The sequence below is a fragment of the Salvelinus alpinus genome, chromosome 21 (genome assembly GCF_045679555.1).
Source record: "Salvelinus alpinus chromosome 21, SLU_Salpinus.1, whole genome shotgun sequence".
NCBI lineage: Eukaryota > Metazoa > Chordata > Actinopteri > Salmoniformes > Salmonidae > Salvelinus > Salvelinus alpinus.
In genome coordinates, this window is record NC_092106.1 from 32498978 (window position 1) to 32522940 (window position 23963).

The following is a 23963-nucleotide window of genomic DNA, read 5'->3' on the forward strand; positions in this document are numbered from 1 at the left end:
GACCCCACTAACAGTGAAGTCTGTATTAGCAAAATCCAACAGCATTCATGAGTGCTCACATTAGAGATGATAATATTCTGCACCATCAGCATTCTCTCAATCACGCCACACCCACCCACACACACACACATTAAATCCCTGCCTCTTATATATGTACGGCTTATATATGTAACCATGTCAAACCCACAACACATACACCCTCTCTCAAAAGCACACACACACACACACACACACACACACACACACACACACACACACACACACACACACACACACACACACACACACACACACACACACACACACACACACACACACACACACACACACACACACACACACACACACACACACACACACACACACACACACACACACACACACACACACTAAAACATTTACACTTTTATACAGAAGTAGACAGTTAACATAGTTATTGAGTACAGCAACAAACCGGTGAACCATCACGACCACTCTCTGCTCTCCTACCATCACAGCCACTCTCTCATCCCCTCTCCTCCCATCACAACCACTCTCTCCTCTCCTCTCCTCCCATCACAAACACTCTCCTCCCCTCTCCTCTCCTCCCATCACAACCACTCTCTCCTCCCCTCTCCTCCCATCACAAACACTCTCCTCCCCTCTCCTCTCCTCCCATCACAACCACTCTCTCCTTCCCTCTCCTCCCATCACAACCACTCTCTCCTCCCCTCTCCTCCCATCACAAACACTCTCCTCCCCTCTCCTCTCCTCCCATCACAACCACTCTCTCCTCTCCTCTCCTCCCATCACAAACACTCTCCTACCCTCTCCTCTCCTCCCATCACAACCACTCTCTCCTCCCCTCTCCTCCCATCACAACCACTCTCTCCTCCCCTCTCCTCTCCTCCCATCACAACCACTCTCTACTCCCATCACAACCACTCTCTCCTCTCCTCTCCTCTCATCACAACCACTCTCTCCTCCCCTCTCCTCACAACCACTCTCTCCTCCCCTCTCCTCTCCTCCCATCACAACCACTCTCTCCTCCCCTCTCCTCCCATCACAATCACTCTATCCTCTCCTCCCATCACAACCACTCTCTCCTCTCCTCCCATCACAACCACTCTCTCCTCCCCTCTTCTCTCCTTCCATCACAACCACTCTCTCCTCTCCTCTCCTTCCATCACAACCACTCTCTCCTCCCCTCTCCTTCCATCACAACCACTCGCTCCTCCCCTCTCCTCTCCTCCCATCACAACCACTCTCTCCTTCCACCACAACCACTCTCTCCTCCCCTCTCCTCCCATCACAACCACTCTCCCCCCTCCTCCCATCACAACCACTCTCTCCTCCCATCACAACCACTCTCCCCTCCCCTCTCCTTCCATCACAACCACTCTCTCCTCCCATCACAATCACTCTCTCCTTCCATCACAACCACTCTCTCCTTCCATCACAACCACTCTCTCCTTCCATCACAACCACTCTCTCCTCCCATCACAACCACTCTATCCTCCCCTCTCCTCCCATCACAACCACTCTCTCCTCCCCTCTCCTCCCATCACAAACACTCTCCTCCCCTCTCCTCTCCTCCCATCACAACCACTCTCTCCTCCCCTCTCCTCCCATCACAACCACTCTCTCCTCCCCTCTCCTCCCATCACAACCACTCTCTCCTCCCCTCTCCTCCCATCACAACCACTCTCTCCTCTCCTCTCCTCCCATCACAACCACTCTCTCCTCCCATCACAACCACTCTCTCCTCCCATCACAACCACTCTCTCCTCTCCTCTCATCACAACCACTCTCTCCTCCCCTCTCCTCTCCTCACAACCACTCTCTCCTCCCCTCTCCTCTCCTCCCATCACAACCACTCTCTCCTCCCATCACAACCACTCTCTCCTCCCATCACAACCACTCTCTCCTCTCCTCTCATCACAACCACTCTCTCCTCCCCTCTCCTCTCCTCACAACCACTCTCTCCTCCCCTCTCCTCTCCTCCCATCACAACCACTCTCTCCTCCCCTCTCCTCCAATCACAATCACTCTATCCTCTCCTCCCATCACAACCACTCTCTCCTCTCCTCCCATCACAACCACTCTCTCCTCCCCTCTTCTCTCCTTCCATCACAACCACTCTCTCCTCTCCTCTCCTTCCATCACAACCACTCTCTCCTCCCCTCTCCTTCCATCACAACCACTCTCTCCTTCCACCACAACCACTCTCTCCTCCCCTCTCCTCCCATCACAACCACTCTCCCCCCTCCTCCCATCACAACCACTCTCTCCTCCCATCACAACCACTCTCCCCTCCCCTCTCCTTCCATCACAACCACTCTCTCCTCCCATCACAATCACTCTCTCCTTCCATCACAACCACTCTCTCCTTCCATCACAACCACTCTCTCCTTCCATCACAACCACTCTCTCCTCCCATCACAACCACTCTCCCCCCTCCTCCCATCACAACCACTCTCTCCTCCCATCACAACCACTTTCCCCTCCCCTCTCCTCCCATCACAACCACTCTCCCCTCCCCTCTCCTCCCATCACAACCACTTTCTCATCCCATCACAACCACTCTCCCCTCCCCTCTCCTCCCATCACAACCACTTTCTCCTCCCATCACAACCACTCTCCCCTCCCCTCTCCTCCCATCACAACCACTTTCTCATCCCATCACAACCACTTTCCCCTCCCCTCTCCTCCCATCACAACCACTTTCTCCTCCCATCACAACCACTCTCCCCCCTCCTCCCATCACAACCACTCTCCCCTCCCCTCTCCTTCCATCACAACCACTCTCTCCTCCCATCACAATCACTCTCTCCTTCCATCACAACCACTCTCTCCTTCCATCACAACCACTCTCTCCTTCCATCACAACCACTTTCCCCTCCCCTCTCATCACAACCACTCTCTCCTCCCATCACAACCACTTTCTCATCCCATCACAACCACTCTCCCCTCCCCTCTCCTTCCATCACAACCACTCTCTCCTCCCATCACAACCACTCTCTCCTTCCATCACAACCACTCTATCCTTCCATCACAACCACTCTCTCCTTCCATCACAACCACTCTCCCCTCCCCTCTCCTTCCATCACAACCACTCTCTCCTCCCATCACGACCACTCTCTCCTCCCATCACAACCACTCTATCCTTCCATCACAACCACTCCATCCTTCCATCACAACCACTCTCTCCTTCCACCACAACCACTCTCTCCTCCCATCACAACCACTCTCTCCTCCCCTCTCCTCCCATCACAAACACTCTCCTCCCCTCTCCTCTCCTCCCATCACAACCACTCTCTCCTCTCCTCTCCTCCCATCACAAACACTCTCCTCCCCTCTCCTCTCCTCCCATCACAACCACTCTCTCCTCCCCTCTCCTCCCATCACAACCACTCTCTCCTCCCCTCTCCTCTCCTCCCATCACAACCACTCTCTCCTCCCATCACAACCACTCTCTCCTCTCCTCTCCTCTCATCACAACCACTCTCTCCTCCCCTCTCCTCACAACCACTCTCTCCTCCCCTCTCCTCTCCTCCCATCACAACCACTCTCTCCTCCCCTCTCCTCCCATCACAATCACTCTATCCTCTCCTCCCATCACAACCACTCTCTCCTCTCCTCCCATCACAACCACTCTCTCCTCCCCTCTTCTCTCCTTCCATCACAACCACTCTCTCCTCTCCTCTCCTTCCATCACAACCACTCTCTCCTCCCCTCTCCTTCCATCACAACCACTCGCTCCTCCCCTCTCCTCTCCTCCCATCACAACCACTCTCTCCTTCCACCACAACCACTCTCTCCTCCCCTCTCCTCCCATCACAACCACTCTCCCCCCTCCTCCCATCACAACCACTCTCTCCTCCCATCACAACCACTCTCCCCTCCCCTCTCCTTCCATCACAACCACTCTCTCCTCCCATCACAATCACTCTCTCCTTCCATCACAACCACTCTCTCCTTCCATCACAACCACTCTCTCCTTCCATCACAACCACTCTCTCCTCCCATCACAACCACTCTATCCTCCCCTCTCCTCCCATCACAACCACTCTCTCCTCCCCTCTCCTCCCATCACAAACACTCTCCTCCCCTCTCCTCTCCTCCCATCACAACCACTCTCTCCTCCCCTCTCCTCCCATCACAACCACTCTCTCCTCCCCTCTCCTCCCATCACAACCACTCTCTCCTCCCCTCTCCTCCCATCACAACCACTCTCTCCTCTCCTCTCCTCCCATCACAACCACTCTCTCCTCCCATCACAACCACTCTCTCCTCCCATCACAACCACTCTCTCCTCTCCTCTCATCACAACCACTCTCTCCTCCCCTCTCCTCTCCTCACAACCACTCTCTCCTCCCCTCTCCTCTCCTCCCATCACAACCACTCTCTCCTCCCATCACAACCACTCTCTCCTCCCATCACAACCACTCTCTCCTCTCCTCTCATCACAACCACTCTCTCCTCCCCTCTCCTCTCCTCACAACCACTCTCTCCTCCCCTCTCCTCTCCTCCCATCACAACCACTCTCTCCTCCCCTCTCCTCCAATCACAATCACTCTATCCTCTCCTCCCATCACAACCACTCTCTCCTCTCCTCCCATCACAACCACTCTCTCCTCCCCTCTTCTCTCCTTCCATCACAACCACTCTCTCCTCTCCTCTCCTTCCATCACAACCACTCTCTCCTCCCCTCTCCTTCCATCACAACCACTCTCTCCTTCCACCACAACCACTCTCTCCTCCCCTCTCCTCCCATCACAACCACTCTCCCCCCTCCTCCCATCACAACCACTCTCTCCTCCCATCACAACCACTCTCCCCTCCCCTCTCCTTCCATCACAACCACTCTCTCCTCCCATCACAATCACTCTCTCCTTCCATCACAACCACTCTCTCCTTCCATCACAACCACTCTCTCCTTCCATCACAACCACTCTCTCCTCCCATCACAACCACTCTCCCCCCTCCTCCCATCACAACCACTCTCTCCTCCCATCACAACCACTTTCCCCTCCCCTCTCCTCCCATCACAACCACTCTCCCCTCCCCTCTCCTCCCATCACAACCACTTTCTCATCCCATCACAACCACTCTCCCCTCCCCTCTCCTCCCATCACAACCACTTTCTCCTCCCATCACAACCACTCTCCCCTCCCCTCTCCTCCCATCACAACCACTTTCTCATCCCATCACAACCACTTTCCCCTCCCCTCTCCTCCCATCACAACCACTTTCTCCTCCCATCACAACCACTCTCCCCCCTCCTCCCATCACAACCACTCTCCCCTCCCCTCTCCTTCCATCACAACCACTCTCTCCTCCCATCACAATCACTCTCTCCTTCCATCACAACCACTCTCTCCTTCCATCACAACCACTCTCTCCTTCCATCACAACCACTTTCCCCTCCCCTCTCATCACAACCACTCTCTCCTCCCATCACAACCACTTTCTCATCCCATCACAACCACTCTCCCCTCCCCTCTCCTTCCATCACAACCACTCTCTCCTCCCATCACAACCACTCTCTCCTTCCATCACAACCACTCTATCCTTCCATCACAACCACTCTCTCCTTCCATCACAACCACTCTCCCCTCCCCTCTCCTTCCATCACAACCACTCTCTCCTCCCATCACGACCACTCTCTCCTCCCATCACAACCACTCTATCCTTCCATCACAACCACTCCATCCTTCCATCACAACCACTCTCTCCTTCCACCACAACCACTCTCTCCTTCCATCACAACCACTCTCCCCTCCCCTCTCCTTCCATCACAACCACTCTCTCCTCCCATCACGACCACTCTCTCCTCCCATCACAACCACTCTATCCTTCCATCACAACCACTCTATCCTTCCATTACAACCACTATATCCTTCCATCACAACCACTATATCCTTCCATCACAACCACTCTATCCTTCCATCACAACCACTCTATCCTTCCATCACAACCACTCTATCCTTCCATCACAACCACTCTCCCCTCCCCTCTCCTTCCATCACAAACACTCTCTCCTCCCATCACAACCACTCTCTCCTCCCATCACAACCACTCTATCCTTCCATCACAACCACTCTCTCCTTCCATCACAACCATTCTCCCCTCCCCTCTCCTCCCATCACAACCACTCTCTCCTCCCCTCTCCTCCCATCACAACCACTCTCCCCCCTCCTCCCATCACAACCACTCTCTCCTCCCATCACAACCACTCTCCCCTCCCCTCTCCTTCCATCACAACCACTCTCTCCTCCCATCACAATCACTCTCTCCTTCCATCACAACCACTCTCTCCTTCCATCACAACCACTCTCTCCTCCCATCACAACCACTCTCCCCTCCCCTCTCCTTCCATCACAACCACTCTCTCCTCCCATCACAATCACTCTCTCCTTCCATCACAACCACCCTCTCCTCTCCTCACAACAACTCTCTCCTCCCCTCTCCTCTCCTCCCATCACAACCACTCTCTCCTCCCCTCTCCTCCAATCACAACCACTCTCTCCTCTCCTCCCATCACAACCACTCTCTCCTCCCCTCTTCTCTCCTTCCATCACAACCACTCTCTCCTCTCCTCTCCTTCCATCACAACCACTCTCTCCTCCCCTCTCCTTCCATCACAACCACTCTCTCCTCCCCTTCTCCTTCCATCACAACCACTCTCTCCTTCCACCACAACCACTCTCTCCTCCCCTCTCCTCCCATCACAACCACTCTCCCCCCTCCTCCCATCACAACCACTCTCTCCTCCCATCACAACCACTCTCCCCTCCCCTCTCCTTCCATCACAACCACTCTCTCCTCCCATCACAATCACTCTCTCCTTCCATCACAACCACTCTCTCCTTCCATCACAACCACTCTCTCCTCCCATCACAACCACTCTCCCCCCTCCTCCCATCACAACCACTCTCTCCTCCCATCACAACCACTTTCCCCTCCCCTCTCCTCCCATCACAACCACTTTCTCCTCCCATCACAACCACTCTCCCCCCTCCTCCCATCACAACCACTCTCTCCTCCCATCACAACCACTCTCCCCTCCCCTCTCCTTCCATCACAACCACTTTCTCATCCCATCACAACCACTTTCCCCTCCCCTCTCCTCCCATCACAACCACTTTCTCCTCCCATCACAACCACTCTCCCCCCTCCTCCCATCACAACCACTCTCCCCTCCCCTCTCCTTCCATCACAACCACTCTCTCCTCCCATCACAATCACTCTCTCCTTCCATCACAACCACTCTCTCCTTCCATCACAACCACTCTCTCCTTCCATCACAACCACTTTCCCCTCCCCTCTCATCACAACCACTCTCTCCTCCCATCACAACCACTTTCTCATCCCATCACAACCACTCTCCCCTCCCCTCTCCTTCCATCACAACCACTCTCTCCTCCCATCACAACCACTCTCTCCTTCCATCACAACCACTCTATCCTTCCATCACAACCACTCTCTCCTTCCATCACAACCACTCTCCCCTCCCCTCTCCTTCCATCACAACCACTCTCTCCTCCCATCACGACCACTCTCTCCTCCCATCACAACCACTCTATCCTTCCATCACAACCACTCCATCCTTCCATCACAACCACTCTCTCCTTCCATCACAACCACTCTCTCCTTCCATCACAACCACTCTCCCCTCCCCTCTCCTTCCATCACAACCACTCTCTCCTCCCATCACGACCACTCTCTCCTCCCATCACAACCACTCTATCCTTCCATCACAACCACTCTATCCTTCCATTACAACCACTCTATCCTTCCATCACAACCACCATATCCTTCCATCACAACCACTCTATCCTTCCATCACAACCACTCTATCCTTCCATCACAACCACTCTATCCTTCCATCACAACCACTCTCCCCTCCCCTCTCCTTCCATCACAACCACTCTCTCCTCCCATCACAACCACTCTATCCTCCCCTCTCCTCCCATCACAACCACTCTCTCCTCCCCTCTCCTCCCATCACAAACACTCTCCTCCCCTCTCCTCTCCTCCCATCACAACCACTCTCTCCTCCCCTCTCCTCCCATCACAACCACTCTCTCCTCCCCTCTCCTCCCATCACAACCACTCTCTCCTCCCCTCTCCTCCCATCACAACCACTCTCTCCTCTCCTCTCCTCCCATCACAACCACTCTCTCCTCCCATCACAACCACTCTCTCCTCCCATCACAACCACTCTCTCCTCTCCTCTCATCACAACCACTCTCTCCTCCCCTCTCCTCTCCTCACAACCACTCTCTCCTCCCCTCTCCTCTCCTCCCATCACAACCACTCTCTCCTCCCATCACAACCACTCTCTCCTCCCATCACAACCACTCTCTCCTCTCCTCTCATCACAACCACTCTCTCCTCCCCTCTCCTCTCCTCACAACCACTCTCTCCTCCCCTCTCCTCTCCTCCCATCACAACCACTCTCTCCTCCCCTCTCCTCCAATCACAATCACTCTATCCTCTCCTCCCATCACAACCACTCTCTCCTCTCCTCCCATCACAACCACTCTCTCCTCCCCTCTTCTCTCCTTCCATCACAACCACTCTCTCCTCTCCTCTCCTTCCATCACAACCACTCTCTCCTCCCCTCTCCTTCCATCACAACCACTCTCTCCTTCCACCACAACCACTCTCTCCTCCCCTCTCCTCCCATCACAACCACTCTCCCCCCTCCTCCCATCACAACCACTCTCTCCTCCCATCACAACCACTCTCCCCTCCCCTCTCCTTCCATCACAACCACTCTCTCCTCCCATCACAATCACTCTCTCCTTCCATCACAACCACTCTCTCCTTCCATCACAACCACTCTCTCCTTCCATCACAACCACTCTCTCCTCCCATCACAACCACTCTCCCCCCTCCTCCCATCACAACCACTCTCTCCTCCCATCACAACCACTTTCCCCTCCCCTCTCCTCCCATCACAACCACTCTCCCCTCCCCTCTCCTCCCATCACAACCACTTTCTCATCCCATCACAACCACTCTCCCCTCCCCTCTCCTCCCATCACAACCACTTTCTCCTCCCATCACAACCACTCTCCCCTCCCCTCTCCTCCCATCACAACCACTTTCTCATCCCATCACAACCACTTTCCCCTCCCCTCTCCTCCCATCACAACCACTTTCTCCTCCCATCACAACCACTCTCCCCCCTCCTCCCATCACAACCACTCTCCCCTCCCCTCTCCTTCCATCACAACCACTCTCTCCTCCCATCACAATCACTCTCTCCTTCCATCACAACCACTCTCTCCTTCCATCACAACCACTCTCTCCTTCCATCACAACCACTTTCCCCTCCCCTCTCATCACAACCACTCTCTCCTCCCATCACAACCACTTTCTCATCCCATCACAACCACTCTCCCCTCCCCTCTCCTTCCATCACAACCACTCTCTCCTCCCATCACAACCACTCTCTCCTTCCATCACAACCACTCTATCCTTCCATCACAACCACTCTCTCCTTCCATCACAACCACTCTCCCCTCCCCTCTCCTTCCATCACAACCACTCTCTCCTCCCATCACGACCACTCTCTCCTCCCATCACAACCACTCTATCCTTCCATCACAACCACTCCATCCTTCCATCACAACCACTCTCTCCTTCCACCACAACCACTCTCTCCTTCCATCACAACCACTCTCCCCTCCCCTCTCCTTCCATCACAACCACTCTCTCCTCCCATCACGACCACTCTCTCCTCCCATCACAACCACTCTATCCTTCCATCACAACCACTCTATCCTTCCATTACAACCACTATATCCTTCCATCACAACCACTCTATCCTTCCATCACAACCACTCTATCCTTCCATCACAACCACTCTATCCTTCCATCACAACCACTCTCCCCTCCCCTCTCCTTCCATCACAAACACTCTCTCCTCCCATCACAACCACTCTCTCCTCCCATCACAACCACTCTCTCCTCCCATCACAACCACTCTATCCTTCCATCACAACCACTCTCTCCTTCCATCACAACCATTCTCCCCTCCCCTCTCCTCCCATCACAACCACTCTCTCCTCCCCTCTCCTCCCATCACAACCACTCTCCCCCCTCCTCCCATCACAACCACTCTCTCCTCCCATCACAACCACTCTCCCCTCCCCTCTCCTTCCATCACAACCACTCTCTCCTCCCATCACAATCACTCTCTCCTTCCATCACAACCACTCTCTCCTTCCATCACAACCACTCTCTCCTCCCATCACAACCACTCTCCCCTCCCCTCTCCTTCCATCACAACCACTCTCTCCTCCCATCACAATCACTCTCTCCTTCCATCACAACCACCCTCTCCTCTCCTCACAACAACTCTCTCCTCCCCTCTCCTCTCCTCCCATCACAACCACTCTCTCCTCCCCTCTCCTCCAATCACAACCACTCTCTCCTCTCCTCCCATCACAACCACTCTCTCCTCCCCTCTTCTCTCCTTCCATCACAACCACTCTCTCCTCTCCTCTCCTTCCATCACAACCACTCTCTCCTCCTCTCTCCTTCCATCACAACCACTCTCTCCTCCCCTTCTCCTTCCATCACAACCACTCTCTCCTTCCACCACAACCACTCTCTCCTCCCCTCTCCTCCCATCACAACCACTCTCTCCTCCCATCACAATCACTCTCTCCTTCCATCACAACCACCCTCTCCTCTCCTCACAACAACTCTCTCCTCCCCTCTCCTCTCCTCCCATCACAACCACTCTCTCCTCCCCTCTCCTCCAATCACAACCACTCTCTCCTCTCCTCCCATCACAACCACTCTCTCCTCCCCTCTTCTCTCCTTCCATCACAACCACTCTCTCCTCTCCTCTCCTTCCATCACAACCACTCTCTCCTCCTCTCTCCTTCCATCACAACCACTCTCTCCTCCCCTTCTCCTTCCATCACAACCACTCTCTCCTTCCACCACAACCACTCTCTCCTCCCCTCTCCTCCCATCACAACCACTCTCCCCCCTCCTCCCATCACAACCACTCTCTCCTCCCATCACAACCACTCTCCCCTCCCCTCTCCTTCCATCACAACCACTCTCTCCTCCCATCACAATCACTCTCTCCTTCCATCACAACCACTCTCTCCTTCCATCACAACCACTCTCTCCTCCCATCACAACCACTCTCCCCCCTCCTCCCATCACAACCACTCTCTCCTCCCATCACAACCACTTTCCCCTCCCCTCTCCTCCCATCACAACCACTTTCTCCTCCCATCACAACCACTCTCCCCCCTCCTCCCATCACAACCACTCTCTCCTCCCATCACAACCACTCTCCCCTCCCCTCTCCTTCCATCACAACCACTTTCTCATCCCATCACAACCACTTTCCCCTCCCCTCTCCTCCCATCACAACCACTTTCTCCTCCCATCACAACCACTCTCCCCCCTCCTCCCATCACAACCACTCTCCCCTCCCCTCTCCTTCCATCACAACCACTCTCTCCTCCCATCACAATCACTCTCTCCTTCCATCACAACCACTCTCTCCTTCCATCACAACCACTCTCTCCTTCCATCACAACCACTTTCCCCTCCCCTCTCATCACAACCACTCTCTCCTCCCATCACAACCACTTTCTCATCCCATCACAACCACTCTCCCCTCCCCTCTCCTTCCATCACAACCACTCTCTCCTCCCATCACAACCACTCTCTCCTTCCATCACAACCACTCTATCCTTCCATCACAACCACTCTCTCCTTCCATCACAACCACTCTCCCCTCCCCTCTCCTTCCATCACAACCACTCTCTCCTCCCATCACGACCACTCTCTCCTCCCATCACAACCACTCTATCCTTCCATCACAACCACTCCATCCTTCCATCACAACCACTCTCTCCTTCCATCACAACCACTCTCTCCTTCCATCACAACCACTCTCCCCTCCCCTCTCCTTCCATCACAACCACTCTCTCCTCCCATCACGACCACTCTCTCCTCCCATCACAACCACTCTATCCTTCCATCACAACCACTCTATCCTTCCATTACAACCACTCTATCCTTCCATCACAACCACCATATCCTTCCATCACAACCACTCTATCCTTCCATCACAACCACTCTATCCTTCCATCACAACCACTCTATCCTTCCATCACAACCACTCTCCCCTCCCCTCTCCTTCCATCACAACCACTCTCTCCTCCCATCACAACCACTCTCTCCTCCCATCACAACCACTCTATCCTTCCATCACAACCACTCTCTCCTTCCATCACAACCATTCTCCCCTCCCCTCTCCTCCCATCACAACCACTCTCTCCTCCCCTCTCCTCCCATCACAACCACTCTCCCCCCTCCTCCCATCACAACCACTCTCTCCTCCCATCACAACCACTCTCCCCTCCCCTCTCCTTCCATCACAACCACTCTCTCCTCCCATCACAATCACTCTCTCCTTCCATCACAACCACTCTCTCCTTCCATCACAACCACTCTCTCCTCCCATCACAACCACTCTCCCCTCCCCTCTCCTTCCATCACAACCACTCTCTCCTCCCATCACAATCACTCTCTCCTTCCATCACAACCACCCTCTCCTCTCCTCACAACCACTCTCTCCTCCCCTCTCCTCTCCTCCCATCACAACCACTCTCTCCTCCCCTCTCCTCCAATCACAACCACTCTCTCCTCTCCTCCCATCACAACCACTCTCTCCTCCCCTCTTCTCTCCTTCCATCACAACCACTCTCTCCTCTCCTCTCCTTCCATCACAACCACTCTCTCCTCCCCTCTCCTTCCATCACAACCACTCTCTCCTCCCCTTCTCCTTCCATCACAACCACTCTCTCCTTCCACCACAACCACTCTCTCCTCCCCTCTCCTCCCATCACAACCACTCTCCCCCCTCCTCCCATCACAACCACTCTCTCCTCCCATCACAACCACTCTCCCCTCCCCTCTCCTTCCATCACAACCACTCTCTCCTCCCATCACAATCACTCTCTCCTTCCATCACAACCACTCTCTCCTTCCATCACAACCACTCTCTCCTTCCATCACAACCACTCTCTCCTCCCATCACAACCACTCTCCCCCCTCCTCCCATCACAACCACTCTCTCCTCCCATCACAACCACTTTCCCCTCCCCTCTCCTCCCATCACAACCACTTTCTCCTCCCATCACAACCACTCTCCCCCCTCCTCCCATCACAACCACTCTCTCCTCCCATCACAACCACTCTCCCCTCCCCTCTCCTTCCATCACAACCACTCTCTCCTCCCATCACAATCACTCTCTCCTTCCATCACAACCACTCTCTCCTTCCATCACAACCACTCTCTCCTTCCATCACAACCACTTTCCCCTCCCCTCTCATCACAACCACTCGCTCCTCCCATCACAACCACTTTCTCATCCCATCACAACCACTCTCCCCTCCCCTCTCCTTCCATCACAACCACTCTCTCCTCCCATCACAACCACTCTCTCCTTCCATCACAACCACTCTATCCTTCCATCACAACCACTCTCTCCTTCCATCACAACCACTCTCCCCTCCCCTCTCCTTCCATCACAACCACTCTCTCCTCCCATCACGACCACTCTCTCCTCCCATCACAACCACTCTATCCTTCCATCACAACCACTCCATCCTTCCATCACAACCACTCTCTCCTTCCATCACAACCACTCTCTCCTTCCATCACAACCACTCTCCCCTCCCCTCTCCTTCCATCACAACCACTCTCTCCTCCCATCACGACCACTCTCTCCTCCCATCACAACCACTCTATCCTTCCATCACAACCACTCTATCCTTCCATTACAACCACTCTATCCTTCCATTACAACCACTCTATCCTTCCATCACAACCACTCTATCCTTCCATCACAACCACTCTATCCTTCCATCACAACCACTCTATCCTTCCATCACAACCACTCTATCCTTCCATCACAACCACTCTCCCCTCCCCTCTCCTTCCATCACAACCACTCTCTCCTCCCATCACAACCACTCTCTCCTCCCATCACAACCACTCTATCCTTCCATCACAACCACTCTCCCCTCCCCTCTCCTTCCATCACAACCACTCTCTCCTCCCATCACAACCACTCTCTCCTCCCATCACAACCACTCTCTCCTCCCATCACAACCACTCTCTCCTCCCATCACAACCACTCTCCCCTCCCCTCTCCTTCCATCACAACCACTCTCTCCTCCCATCACAACCACTCTCTCCTCCCATCACAACCACTCTCTCCTTCCATCACAACCATTCTCCCCTCCCCTCTCCTCCCATCACAACCACTCTCCCCTCCCCTCTCATCACAACCACTCTCTCCTTCCATCACAACCACTCTCCCCTCCCCTCTCCTTCCATCACAACCACTCTCTCCTCTCCTCCCATCACAACCACTCTCTCCTCTCCTCCCATCACAACCACTCTCTCCTCCCCTCTCCTTCCATCACAACCACTCTCTCCTCCCATCACAACCACTCTCTCATCCCCTCTCCCCTCCTATTATTACCTCTTCTCTCCTCTTCTGTTCTCTGCTGCTGAAACATTATTGACGCTGCCCAGATAAATAAACTCCCTTGAAGACAGAAATATCCTCAAAGCGAATTTATAACAGGCTGGCACACACACCCACACTGGCAAAAAACATCAGATGAAAGGAGATCACGTGCGCTGTTCTTTCTGCACCTGTGTTGTTGCTTTTAGTGAAGTTACCAACTCTTTACCATATTCCACACACACATTAAATCACTGCATTATTAGACATATATCCCATTTAAACACACAAACTCTCTCTTTCTCTGTCTCTCTCTCTGAGACAGCAGCTGGGTCTCAGACTAGACGTAACATAGTATATGAAATCTGGGACACACAAATTAGTATGATATGTTACGTTTGGTATAGTTACATAAGACAGATGGTTACTTAAAACTTCTTCGGGGTAGGGGGCAGTATTCGGAAGTTTGGATGACTGAGGTGCACAAAGTAAACTGCCTGCTACTCAGGCCTGGAAGCTAGGATATGCATATAAGTGGTAGTATTTGATAGAAAACACTCGGAAGTTTCTAAAACCGTTTGAATGATGTCTGTGAGTATAACAGAATTTATTTTGCAGGCGAAACCCCGAGCACAATCCATCCAGGGAAAACTTTTTTGGGGGTCAATCTGTTTTCCATCACTTTTCTATGGCAAGCCCGTTTTAATAGAAATATGCTTGCAGTTCCTATCGCTTCCACTGGATGTCAACAGTCTTTAGAAATTGGTTGAGGTTTTTCCTTTGTGTAATGAAGAAGTAGCCCTGTTCAGAACGAGGGTAGAGTGAAGTGTACTGTTTGATAGAGGCACATGACCTGAAAGCTCGCTACACTTTGTTTTCCTCCGGTATTGAACACAGTTTATCCCGTCTTAAATTATATCGATTATTTACGTAAAAAAATACCTACATTTGTATTAGGAAAGTAGCTTGAAATGTTTGGACAAAGATTACAGGTAATTTATTAGGTATTTTGTAGTCATGTTGCACGAGTTGGAACCGGTGTTTTTCTGGATCAAACGCGCCAAATAAATGGACATTTTGGATATATAACGATGGAATTAATCGAACAAAAGGACCATTTGTGATGTTTATGGGACATATTGGAGTGCCAACAAAAGAAAATCTTCAAAGGTAAGGCATGAATTATTTTGTGTTATTTTGAGTTTTGTGTCGCGCCTGGCGGGATGAAATATGATTGTCTGTGTTTGTTTCATGGGGTGCTGTCCTCAGATAATCGCATGGTTTGCTTTCGCCGTAAAGCCTTTTTGAAATCTGATACCGTGGCTGGATTAACAAGAAGTCAAGCTTTAATTTGACATATTGAATGTGTATTTTCAAGAATGTTAAATATTTACAATTCTGTAGTTTGAATTTCGCGCTCTGCAATTTCACTGGATGTTGGCCAGGTGGGACGCTACCGTCCCACGTACCCTAGAGAGGTTAACCCTTTAACCTAACACCTAAACTTAACCCTAACACTAACTCCTAGCCTAGCTAACATTAGCCACCTAGCTAGAATTCGTAACATATTGTATGTTTTGCACATTTTTGTCATATAACACAAATTATAATTTGTAACATATCATACGAAATGGTTGATGGACATCCACAAATGAATACATACAAAACTTAATATATCATAATAAATTGTTTTATCAGGTTTACATACAGAATAGTACGAAATCCTTTGAGACCAGGTTGGACACACATTCCTGTAGCATCACTTTGCTTTGCAGTAGAGTCTCTAGAGATAAACTCCGGTAAACTCTTGAGATGGGTGAGTGAACAACCCTGGACACCTGAGAAAACACATACACATTGCCTAGAGCAGAGACCTGTCAATCAACCCAGAGCATCAGATTCAAATTGTGTTGAACAAATAGCTTTATGAATAGCTCTCTCCATGCATCTCTTTCACTTTATCACGCAAAATAAAACACACGCGGGTCTGTAGCACTTACATATCGGAAGCTGCGGACTGGTACTGCTGGCTACGGCAGAGGAGCGCGTGTCCACACGCTTGCCCCATCGCGCATTCTGCCTTGCGCCTCCTGGTAGCTGCTACACACACCGAAAACGCTATCTGCCTTCCTCGAGCCTTGCAGAGCCTTAAGCGATGTGAGAAGGGAGTGTCGCGAGGACCGAGAGAATGGGGTGTTACCGTTGATAAAAAGACGAGAGGATGGATGGATGCTCTTATCTCTCTCTCTCTCTCTGGCCTCTCCTCCCCTGCGCAGTCAGCACGCGGGGATTGGTGATGCTTCGGTAAGTAATACTTACAGCGGCTGTGTGGTCTAGAGAGAGGGCAGATAACTGGAACAGAGCGCTCGCGGCGGCTACATCACAGGGAGCGCGTGTGTTGCCTGCCGCCAATCAGCTCCGGTAGTTTTACCCCTGGTCTCTCGATTATCCTTCTGATTTCAGACAGTCAGAGTGATTTAATTTGCCAGTCAGTCTGTAAACTTCCCGGTAGCCCTTTCCAAAGGCCCTGAGATCCATCAGGTGGTCACAGTGAGATGAATAAAGGATGGATACGGTAGCCTATACTGTGTTTTCTTCCGTATACAATTAATCACAATTCAAATCTGTAGGAAATAGACTATCATAATCCATCCAAACTCAGCATCTCTACAGTTAGGACTAATTATCTCCTCAACAACGTGACTGCCGTGTCTCTGATTAGCGCATTCATCTGGAGGAGGCTGACTGACACATGGAGGAGGGTGGGAGGCTGACATGTGGAGGAGGGTGGGAGGCTGACATACGAAGGAGGCTGGCTGGCTGACATATGGAGGATGGTGGCTGGTATATGGAGGAGGGTGGCTGGCTGACATATGGAGGAGGGTGGCTGGCTGACATGGAGAAGGGAGGCTGGCTGACATATGGAGGAGTTTGGCTGGCTTACATGTGGAGGAGGGTGGGTGGCTGACATGTGGAGGAGGGTGGCTGGCTGACATATGAGGGGGCTGGCTGGCAGACATATGGATGAGGCTGGCTGACATATGGAGGATGGTGGCTGGCAGACATATGGAGGATGGTGGCTGGCAGACATTTGGAGAAGGGAGGCTGGCTGACATATGGAGAAGGGAGGCTGGCTGACATATGGAGAAGGGTGGCTGGCTGGTATATGGAGGAGGGTGGCTGGTATATGGAGGAGGGTGGATGGCTGACATATGGAGGAGGGTGGATGGCTGACATTTGGAGGAGGGTGGATGGCTGACATTTGGAGGAGGGTGGTTGGCTCACATATGGAGGAGGGTGGCTGGCTCACATATGGAGGAGGGTGGCTGGCTGACATGTGGAGGAGGGTGGCTGGCTGACATATGGAGAAGGGAGGCTGGCTGACATATGGAGGATGGTGGCTGGTATATGGAGGAGGGTGGCTGGCTGACATATGGAGGAGGGTGGCTGGCTGACATATGGAGAAGGGAGGCTGGCTGACATATGGAGGAGTTTGGCTGGCTGACATGTGGAGGAGGGTGGCTGGCTGACATGTGGAGGAGGGTGGCTGGCTAGTATATGGAGGAGGGTGGCTGTTATATGGAGGAGGGTGGCTGGTATATGGAGGAGGGTGGCTGGCTGACATATGGAGGAGGGAGGCTGGCTGATATGTGGAGAAGGGAGGCTGGCTGACAAATGGAGGAGGGAGTCTGGCTGACATGGAGGAGGGAGTCTGGCTGACATACGAAGGAGGCTGGCTGGCTGACATATGGAGGATGGTGGCTGGTATGTGGAGGAGGGTGGCTGGCTGACATATGAGGGGGCTGGCTGGCTAACATATGGAGAAGGGTGGCTGGCTAGTATATGGAGGAGGGTGGCTGTTATATGGAGGAGGGTGGCTGGTATATGGAGTAGGGTGGCTGGCTGACATATGGAGGAGGGAGGCTGGCTGACATATGGAGAAGGGAGGCTGGCTGATATGTGGAGGAGGGTGGCTGGCTGACAAATGGAGGAGGGAGTCTGGCTGACATGGAGGAGGGAGTCTGGCTGACATACGAAGGAGGCTGGCTGGCTGACATATGGAGGATGGTGGCTGGTATATGGAGGAGGGTGGCTGGCTGACATATGGAGGAGTTTGGCTGGCTTACATGTGGAGGAGGGTGGGTGGCTGACATGTGGAGGAGGGTGGCTGGCTGACATATGAGGGGGCTGGCTGGCAGACATATGGATGAGGCTGGCTGACATATGGAGGATGGTGGCTGGCAGACATATGGAGGATGGTGGCTGGCAGACATTTGGAGAAGGGAGGCTGGCTGACATATGGAGAAGGGAGGCTGGCTGACATATGGAGAAGGGTGGCTGGCTAGTATATGGAGGAGGGTGGCTGTTATATGGAGGAGGGTGGCTGGTATATGGAGGAGGGTGGCTGGTATATGGAGGAGGGTGGCTGGCTGACATATGGAGAAGGGTGGCTGGCTAGTATATGGAGGAGGGTGGCTGTTATATGGAGGAGGGTGGCTGGTATATGGAGGAGGGTGGCTGGCTGACATATGGAGGAGGCTGGCTGGCTGACATATGGAGAAGGGAGGCTGGCTGACATGTGGAGGAGGGTGGCTGGCTGACAAATGGAGGAGGGAGTCTGGCTGACATACGAAGGAGGGTGGCTGTTATATGGAGGAGGGTGGCTGGCTGACATATGGAGGAGGGTGGATGGCTGACATTTGGAGGAGGGTGGATGGCTGACATTTGGAGGAGGGTGGATGGCTGACATACGAAGGAGGGTGGCTGTTATATGGAGGAGGGAGGCTGGCTGACATATGGAGAAGGGTGGCTGGCTGGTATATGGAGGAGGGTGGCTGGTATATGGAGGAGGGTGGCAGGCTGACATATGGAGGAGGGTGGCTGGCTGACACGTGGAGGAGGGTGGCTGGCTGACATATGGAGGAGGGTGGCTGGCTGACATATGGAGGATGGTGGCTGGCTGACATATGGAGAAGGGAGGCTGGCTGACATGTGGAGGAGGGTGGCTGGCTTACATATGAGGGGGCTGGCTGGCTGACATATGGATGAGGCTGGCTGACATATGGAGGATAGTGGCTGGCAGACATATGGAGGAGGGTGGCTTGTTGACAAATGGAGGAGGGAGTCTGGCTGACAAATGGAGGAGGGAGTCTGGCTGACATACGAAGGAGGCTGGCTGGCTGACATTCGAAGAAAGCTGGCTGACATATGGAGAAGGGTGGCTGGTATATGGAGGAGGGTGGCTGGCTGACATATGGAGGAGGGTGGCTGGCTGACATATGGAGGAGGGTGGCTGGCTGACATATGGAGGAGGGTGGATGGCTGACATATGGAGGAGGGTGGATGGCTGACATATGGAGAAGAGAGGCTGGCTGACATATGGAGGAGGGTGGCTGGCTGACATATGGAGGAGGGTGGCTGGCTGACATATGGAGGAGGGTGGCTGGCTGACATTTGGAGAAGGGTGGCTGGCTGACATATGGAGGAGGGTGGCTGGCTGACATGGGGGAGAGAGGCTGGCTGACATATGGAGGAGGGAGGCTGGCTGACATATGGAGGAGGCTGGCTGACTGAGATATGGAGAAGGGAGGCTGGCTGACATATGGGGGAGGGAGGCTGGCTGACATATGGAGGAGGCTGGCTGGCTGACATATGGAGGAGGCTGGCTGGCTGAGATATGGAGAAGGGAGGCTGGCTGACATACGGAGGAGTGTGGCTGGCTGACATACGAAGGAGGCTGGCTGGCTGAGATATGGAGAAGGGAGGCTGGCTGACATATGGAAGAGGGTGGCTGGCTGACATATGGAAGAGGGTGGCTGGCTGACATATGGAGGAGGGTGGCTGGCTGACATGTGGAGAAGGGTGGCTGGCTGACATGTGGAGGAGGGTGGCTGGCTGACATATGGAGGTGGGAGGCTAGCTGACATGTGGAGGAGGGTGGCTGGCTGACATTTGGAAGAGGGAGGCTGGCTGACATACGAAGGAGGCTGGCTGAATGAGATATGGAGAAGGGAGGCTGGCTGACATTTGGAGGAGGGTAGCTGGCTGACATATGGAGGAGGCTGGCTGAATGAGATATGGAGAAGGGAGGCTGGCTGACATTTGGAGGAGGGTGGCTGGCTGACATATGGAGGAGGGAGGCTGGCTGACATATGGAGAAGGGAGGCTGGCTGACATATGGAAGAGGGTGGCTGGCTGACATATGGAGGAGGGTGGCTGGCTGACATATGGAGAAGGGTGGCTGGCTGGTATATGGAGGAGGGTGGCTGGTATATGGAGGAGGGTGGCAGGCTGACATATGGAGGAGGGTGGCTGGCTGACACGTGGAGGAGGGTGGCTGGCTGACATATGGAGGAGGGTGGCTGGCTGACATATGGAGGATGGTGGCTGGCTGACATATGGAGAAGGGAGGCTGGCTGACATGTGGAGGAGGGTGGCTGGCTTACATATGAGGGGGCTGGCTGGCTGACATATGGATGAGGCTGGCTGACATATGGAGGATAGTGGCTGGCAGACATATGGAGGAGGGTGGCTTGTTGACAAATGGAGGAGGGAGTCTGGCTGACAAATGGAGGAGGGAGTCTGGCTGACATACGAAGGAGGCTGGCTGGCTGACATTCGAAGAAAGCTGGCTGACATATGGAGAAGGGTGGCTGGTATATGGAGGAGGGTGGCTGGCTGACATATGGAGGAGGGTGGCTGGCTGACATATGGAGGAGGGTGGCTGGCTGACATATGGAGGAGGGTGGATGGCTGACATATGGAGGAGGGTGGATGGCTGACATATGGAGAAGAGAGGCTGGCTGACATATGGAGGAGGGTGGCTGGCTGACATATGGAGGAGGGTGGCTGGCTGACATATGGAGGAGGGTGGCTGGCTGACATTTGGAGAAGGGTGGCTGGCTGACATATGGAGGAGGGTGGCTGGCTGACATGGGGGAGAGAGGCTGGCTGACATATGGAGGAGGGAGGCTGGCTGACATATGGAGGAGGCTGGCTGACTGAGATATGGAGAAGGGAGGCTGGCTGACATATGGGGGAGGGAGGCTGGCTGACATATGGAGGAGGCTGGCTGGCTGACATATGGAGGAGGCTGGCTGGCTGAGATATGGAGAAGGGAGGCTGGCTGACATACGGAGGAGTGTGGCTGGCTGACATACGAAGGAGGCTGGCTGGCTGAGATATGGAGAAGGGAGGCTGGCTGACATATGGAAGAGGGTGGCTGGCTGACATATGGAAGAGGGTGGCTGGCTGACATATGGAGGAGGGTGGCTGGCTGACATGTGGAGAAGGGTGGCTGGCTGACATGTGGAGGAGGGTGGCTGGCTGACATATGGAGGTGGGAGGCTAGCTGACATGTGGAGGAGGGTGGCTGGCTGACATTTGGAAGAGGGAGGCTGGCTGACATACGAAGGAGGCTGGCTGAATGAGATATGGAGAAGGGAGGCTGGCTGACATTTGGAGGAGGGTAGCTGGCTGACATATGGAGGAGGCTGGCTGAATGAGATATGGAGAAGGGAGGCTGGCTGACATTTGGAGGAGGGTGGCTGGCTGACATATGGAGGAGGGAGGCTGGCTGACATATGGAGAAGGGAGGCTGGCTGACATATGGAAGAGGGTGGCTGGCTGACATATGGAGGAGGGTGGCTGGCTGACATTTGGAGGAGAGTGGTTGGCAGACATATGGAGGAGGGTGGCTGGCTGACATATGGAGGAGGGTGGCTGGCTTACATATGAGGGGGCTGGCTGGCTGACATATGGATGAGGCTGGCTGACATATGGAGGATGGTGGCTGGCAGACATATGGAGGATGGTGGCTGGCATATGGAAGAGGGTGGCTGGCTGACATATGGAGGATAGTGGCTGGCTGACATCTGGAGGAGGGTGGCTGGCTGACATATGGTGGAGGGAGGCTGGCTGACATATGGTGGAGGGAGGCTGGCTGACATACGAAGGAGAATGGCTGGCTGACATATGGAGGATGGTGGCTGGTATATGGAGGAGGGTGGCTGGCTGACAAATGGAGGAGGGTGGCTGGCTGACATGTGGAGGAGGGTGGCTGGCTTACATATGAGGGGGCTGGCTGGCTGACATATGGATGAGCCTGGCTAACATATGGAGGAGGGTGGCTGGCAGACATATGGAGGATGGTGGCTGGTTGACAAATGGAGGAGGGAGCCTTGCTGACATGGAGGAGGGTGGCTGGCTGACATACAAAGTTTGGCTGACATACGAAGGAGGCTGGCTGGCTGGCTGACATATGGAGTAGGGTGGCTGGTATATGGAGGAGGGTGGATGGCTGACATATGGAGGAGGGAGTCTGCCTGACATATGGAGAAGGGAGGCTGGCTGACATATGGAGAAGGGAGGCTGGCTGACATATGGAGGAGTGTGGCTGGCTGACATACGAAGGAGGCTGGCTGGCTGAGATATGGAGAAGGGAGGCTGTCTGACATATGGAAGAGGGTGGTTGGCTGACATGTGGAGGAGGGAGGCTGGCTGACATTTGGAGGAGGGAGGCTGGCTGACATGGTGGAGAGAGGCTGGCTGACATACGAAGGAGGCTGGCTGAATGAGATATGGAGAAGGGAGGCTGGCTGACATATGGAGGAGGGTGGCTGGCTGACATTTGGAGGAGGGAGGCTGGCTGACATGGTGGAGAGAGGCTGGCTGACATACGAAGGAGGCTGGCTGAATGAGATATGGAGAATGGAGGCTGGCTGACATATGGAGGAGGGTGGCTGGCTGACATTTGGAGGAGGGTGGCTGGCTGACATATGGAGGAGGGTGGCTGGCTGACATGTGGATAAGGGTAGCTGGCTGACATGTGGAGGAGGGTGGCTGGCTGACATATGGAGGAGGGAGGCTGGCTGACATGTGGAGTAGGGTGGCTGGCTGACATACGAAGGAGGCTGGCTGAATGAGATATGGAGAAGGGAGGCTGGCTGACATTTGGAGGAGGGTAGCTGGCTGACATATGGAGGAGGGTGGCTGGCTGACATATGGAGAAGGGAGGCTGGCTGACATATGGAGGAGTGTGGCTGGCTGACATACGAAGGAGGCTGGCTGGCTGAGATATGGAGAAGGGAGGCTGGCTGACATATGGAAGAGAGTGGTTGGCTGACATGTGGAGGAGGGAGGCTGGCTGACATTTGGAGGAGGGAGGCTGGCTGACATGGTGGAGAGAGGCTGGCTGACATACGAAGGAGGCTGGCTGAATGAGATATGGAGAAGGGAGGCTGGCTGACATATGGAGGAGGGTGGCTGGCTGACATTTGGAGGAGGGAGGCTGGCTGACATGGTGGAGAGAGGCTGGCTGACATACGAAGGAGGCTGGCTGAATGAGATATGGAGAATGGAGGCTGGCTGACATATGGAGGAGGGTGGCTGGCTGACATTTGGAGGAGGGTGGCTGGCTGACATATGGAGGAGGGTGGCTGGCTGACATGTGGAGAA

At 53.9% G+C, this 23963-nt stretch overlaps 1 protein-coding gene across 2 annotated transcripts in view; it reads right to left on the bottom strand.

Annotated features, from left to right (window-relative positions):
* Positions 1–16618, bottom strand: part of LOC139548264 (cGMP-dependent 3',5'-cyclic phosphodiesterase-like) — a 261254-nt gene extending 244636 nt beyond the window's left edge. Inside the window, exon 1 of one of the 2 annotated variants that reach the window (XM_071357818.1) lies at positions 16508–16618. In XM_071357818.1, the coding sequence (XP_071213919.1) occupies positions 16508–16575 (68 nt within the window). In that variant the 5' untranslated portion in view covers positions 16576–16618. The remainder of the gene's footprint in view (positions 1–16507) is intronic. The other variant, XM_071357822.1, reaches the window with a different exon arrangement.
* Positions 16619–23963: the final 7345 nt, after the last annotated feature.